Consider the following 4,379-nt stretch of genomic DNA (forward strand, 5'->3'; position numbering starts at 1 on the left):
TTGGTCCCGGCAGAGGGTTGTCTCCAGGGGATCCCGGATGGCTCCGGTTAAAATCAGCTACGTCGTGTCCTTCTCCTCGCAGGTCTCGGGGGCGTCTCCTCGAGGGGGGCTGGGTGGGAGGTTTGCAGCGCCCGGGTTTCCCTCTGAGCTGCCGAGGTCTCTGAAGGGGGGGGGGCATCTCGGAACGGGGCGTGACAGGGTGCAGCGCCGCAGCTCTCCTTGTCAGGAGCCGGCTGAAGGGCACTAATTAGCGCTAAGGGCACGAATTACGCGATTCCTCCTCTCTTGAAAAGCGGAGTGCTATTTCTGTGGGTTGACAGAGAGTCCCCCGCTTCTCCCCCGCACCCGGAGCGAGACGAAGGTGAAGGGGAAGACGGCCAGGGAGGGAGCTGGCGCATGACGCGGCGTCTCTGCCATCGTGCGCAGGACCCCAAGTACCCAGTGGAGAACTTGCTGCGTGAGGACGGCCTTCGTCCCTGGCTCGGCTGCCCCCAGGACCGCAGCAGGCAGCTGAGAGTGGAGCTGCAGCTGGAGAGAGCCAGTCCCATCGGCTACGTGGATGTCGGTACGTCCCCCCGCCAGCTCAGGCAGGGCTGCGCCCTGGACAGGGTCGGCAGCCCTGAACCTCACGTCCTTCCCGCCTTAACACAGGCAACTGCGGCTGCGCCTTTCTCCAGATCGAGGTGGGACGTTCCTCGTGGCCGCTCGACCGGCCCTACCTCACCCTGGTGCCCAGCGTCGCGCTGATGACGCCGGCTGACTCCAAGCTGGACCAGAACCGCTGCGGGGTCCGGATGTTTAAGGAAGGTAAAGATCGCCTGATCCGAAGGGAAAGAGACCCAGGGCAGAGCAGAGAGTCTGGGGGGCTGGCGATGGGATGGGGCTGGCGATGGGATGGGGCTGGAGATGGGATGGGGCTGGCTCGGAGCAGTGGAAGGGGACCAGGGAATGACAAGTAGTGCTGGAGAGACCAGGGATGGCGGCCGTCCTGTTTGCTGTGCAGCCTCGGGAGGGTCGTACCAGCTCTGCTCCCCGGCCCTGCCCCTCTCCCGTACCCGTAATCTCCCAGTTGTCACCGTGTCCTGGTCCTGGAGGGGGAACAGCGGGCACAGGGTGACGAGCAGAGGTGGGAGCGGGGCCGGGACAGCGGTCCCCGGTGTGCCCCCACCACCCCAACCGCTGCCCCCCTGCAGCAGACTTCCTGGCGCTGGCGGTGGGGCAGAAGTGGGACCGCCTGCGGCTCACCTGCAGCCAGCCCTTCAGCAAGCACAGCCAGTTCGGGCTGTCCTTCGTCCGCGTGCGCACGCCGCTGGACCCCGAGCACCCCCAGCCGCCCCCGCAGCAAGGCCCGGTAGGTGCCTCTCGTGCCTCCGCGAGCTCCTCACCAGCGGAAGCCGCCAGGAGACAGCGGTGATGGGGCTTCTCTTCCGCTGCCGTCACTCGTGCCCCCATGGAGGGTGCCCACCTGGCTGAACCAGGGGCTGCGCCCGGGCTGGGGGGCGTGGAGTGCCGGGGTCTCCATTCCCTGAGGCGTTCCCTTGTCCCGCAGGAGGACGCCGAGCCTGCGGATGGCCCCTGGCGCTCCAGCCCTGCCTTTTGCCGGACTTTCTTTCCAGAACCGTGCTCGTAAGTAGCCCGCTCTGGTCCGTCTCTGTCCTCTCCCTGCGCAGCCAGGCCTGGAGCCACCCCGAGGTGTTGCCTCCAAGCACCTGGAGCCCCGGCTCCCGCCAGCCCTCCCGCTCTCGCCTCCCCGTGGGGCTGACGATCTCTCTGTCTCCAGGAGCTCGAGGGAGGAGGAGCAGCTGAAGAGCCGCCTGCAGCAGCTGGAGCCAGGCGCCTGGAGCCCAGCCCGCCTCAGCCGCCCGGCCCAGATGGTGCTCTCGGCGACACGGAGCCGGGCACTGAGGCCCAGAGCCAGCACAGGCACCCCGAGGGGGAACCCGGGAGGCCCTGCGGTGCCAGGTGAGCCAAAGCTGCCCGTGGCCAAGGCGGGGCACGTTGCAGTGCAGACAGCCTTTATGTAGTTGGTACGGGCCCCCCAAAACCACCCACAGGGACCTTGTCCTGCTGAGGGTTTTGCCCGTGGCTAGAGGGATCCCACCTGGGGCAGGCTGGGCTGAATCCACAGCTGCCGGAGCGCTTCCCGTGCCCGGAGGGATCCCATTTCCCCTGCCCCGCTGGCAGTAAGCCGTGTCCTGGGCAAGGTGGCCTTCCTCTGGGCAAGTCACCCTCCTTGCTGGCACGAGAGAAGCGTGATAGTGTATCCCACGGCTCACCCAGAAACCTGTGATCTGTTTGCTGTCCGCACTGGAGGAGGTGATCAGCATTTCGTGTCACACGGGTGTTTTCCTACCCCTGAATGCCGCTGGTTCAGTTCTCGCCCGGCCCCTTCCACCGGGAGATCTGCTGGGTGGAGGGCGGGATTACTCCTTGTCCGCTGTTCCCCAGGGTCCACGCAGGACGTCCCCGCAGCCCCCAGGAGAGCCCGCAGGCAGCCGGACAGCAGACAGAGCGCTCCCAGCCCTGCGAGCAGGTAATCCCTCGCGTCACCCTGCTTCTCCTGCCCTCACCCCGGTGCTGGGGCTGCTCCTTCGGGCGGGCAGGATGCAGCGGAGCAAGCCCTGAGCTTACGACTCGCCTTGCAACGCCTCTGCAGGTCTCTGCCCGCCGCCTCAAGGCAGGCCAGGTCAGGAGGAAGAGCCAGAGCCCGCAGCCATCGCGAGAGACGGGCCCGGACGGGTGACAGTGGAGGGGACAGCGGCCACGGGGAGACGGGCGTCTGCCCCATTTGCTCAGGTGGGTGCTTGGCCCGGGCGTCCTCTGGCCTGAAACAGCCTCCTTGCAAACACGGGGGGTCTCCACGCAGCCGACCTGAGCAGGGAGTGGGACACACCTCTGGGGCAGAGCACGGTGCGTCTGTCCGTCTGTCCGTCTTAGCTCAGCAGCGCTCCCTGCCCAGGCGGGGAGGTGAAGGGGAGGTGGGAGAGATGGGGGGCGGTCAGCCCAGGGCCCCATCCCGAGGAGCTGGAGCAGGTCCTGGCCCCAATGTGCCGGGCGGCAGCAGGGTGGTGCTCAGGTGAGCTGCCCTGCGCTGCGGGGAGGCGCGGAGGCCGAGCTGAGCCACGGCAGCGCGGCCGTGGAGCTGCCACAGCATTGAGGTGGGCTCAAACTGGAGACAGTTGGGTTTGAAGGGCTGTGAGGGGCGAGGGGACACCGGCAGATGGGGACAGCGGTGGCTGCTGCTGGCTCCGCTGTCCCTGTTTGTGCATTGAACCCCAGCTTTTCGGGGAGAAGCAGCGGCAGCTCCGGAGCGGGGACATTCGCTCACGCAGGGTGCCCCAGCAGCAGGCCTGTGACAGGCAGAGGAGGGATGTCACAGCGTGTCACGGGGTGCCAGGCTGCCACGGGAGCCTTCGGGGAGGGTGTGAGCCCAAACCCCCACGCTAACACCAACGCCAGAGCACCTGAGCCAAACCGTGTCACCTCCCCTTTCCGCAGGACGCTTCAGCCTGGATCTCCTCCCCGCGCATGCTTCCCGCTGCGGGGAGGAAGACCCCGACGCAGCCTGGCCTTCCTCCCCGCTGGCGGGGGTGTCCCCCGACGCTTGGGTGTCCTGCCCCATCTGCGAGCTGCCCTTCGGCGCGGCGGAGGTGGAGTGGCACGCCAGCAGCTGCGGGGAGCAGGCGGGGACGCCGGGCACCCCATCCCCGACCTACCGCGTGGGGTAGGGCTGCGAGGACGGCGGAGGTGGGGGACAAACCCCGCGTCGCGGCACCCAGGGGCCGAAGCCGCGGCTGTTGGAGACGCCGGACCGGAGCCCTGCCTGCCCCGTCGGGTGAGCTGCTGCCTGCGCTGGCAGAGCCGCGCTGCTGGAGCTGGTTGTGCCTCGGCGAGGCGCGTGGGCAGGAGTTGGGCAGGGACTGAGCCTGCGCAGGAGCACCGGCCACGCTGGCAGAGGTGCAGCGGCCCCGGTAAGGTTGTGGCGAGGCTGGTGTGGGGAGGGAGAGGCTGCTTCCATCCCCACGGCCAGGCTCGGGGGAGCGTGGGGATCACCCCGGGGCTTAGGGGGGCCCTATGGGTGGGGAAACGCTGTAATGACGGGAGTTGCTGCTGGAAAAGAATAAATTAAAGAAAGAGGAAAGAGAGAGAAAACGCCCCTTGGGCTGCCCTGTGCCGCACTGAGTCCTGGGGGAACGTCCTGTCCCCGGTGCGTCCCCAGCAAAGCCAGCGCGTACAGGAACAGCTCGTGGGAGGAGGAGAGAGCCGGGACCCCACAGCAGGAGAAAAATACAATTTATTTACAAGTAGAAACACTTTAAAAATGCCACCTTGTCCCCCCCGCCCCGGGAGCGGCAGGAGGGCAGCGGCAGGCAGGGGGG

The 4,379-nt window shown here is 67.5% G+C and overlaps 1 protein-coding gene across 1 annotated transcript; it reads left to right on the top strand.

The window, feature by feature from the left end:
- On the top strand, positions 1–3,728 carry XNDC1N (XRCC1 N-terminal domain containing 1, N-terminal like). The gene is made up of 9 exons (XM_059823729.1): positions 1–82; positions 427–565; positions 652–807; positions 1,194–1,351; positions 1,550–1,626; positions 1,781–1,962; positions 2,449–2,533; positions 2,657–2,796; positions 3,499–3,728. The coding sequence occupies exons 1-9, from the start codon at positions 38–40 to the stop codon at positions 3,726–3,728; spliced, it is 1,212 nt and encodes a 403-aa protein (XP_059679712.1). The 5' UTR covers positions 1–37.
- The last annotated feature ends 651 nt before the right edge of the window (positions 3,729–4,379 follow it).

The sequence above is a fragment of the Gavia stellata genome, chromosome 1 (assembly GCF_030936135.1).
Source record: "Gavia stellata isolate bGavSte3 chromosome 1, bGavSte3.hap2, whole genome shotgun sequence".
Classification (NCBI taxonomy): domain Eukaryota; kingdom Metazoa; phylum Chordata; class Aves; order Gaviiformes; family Gaviidae; genus Gavia; species Gavia stellata.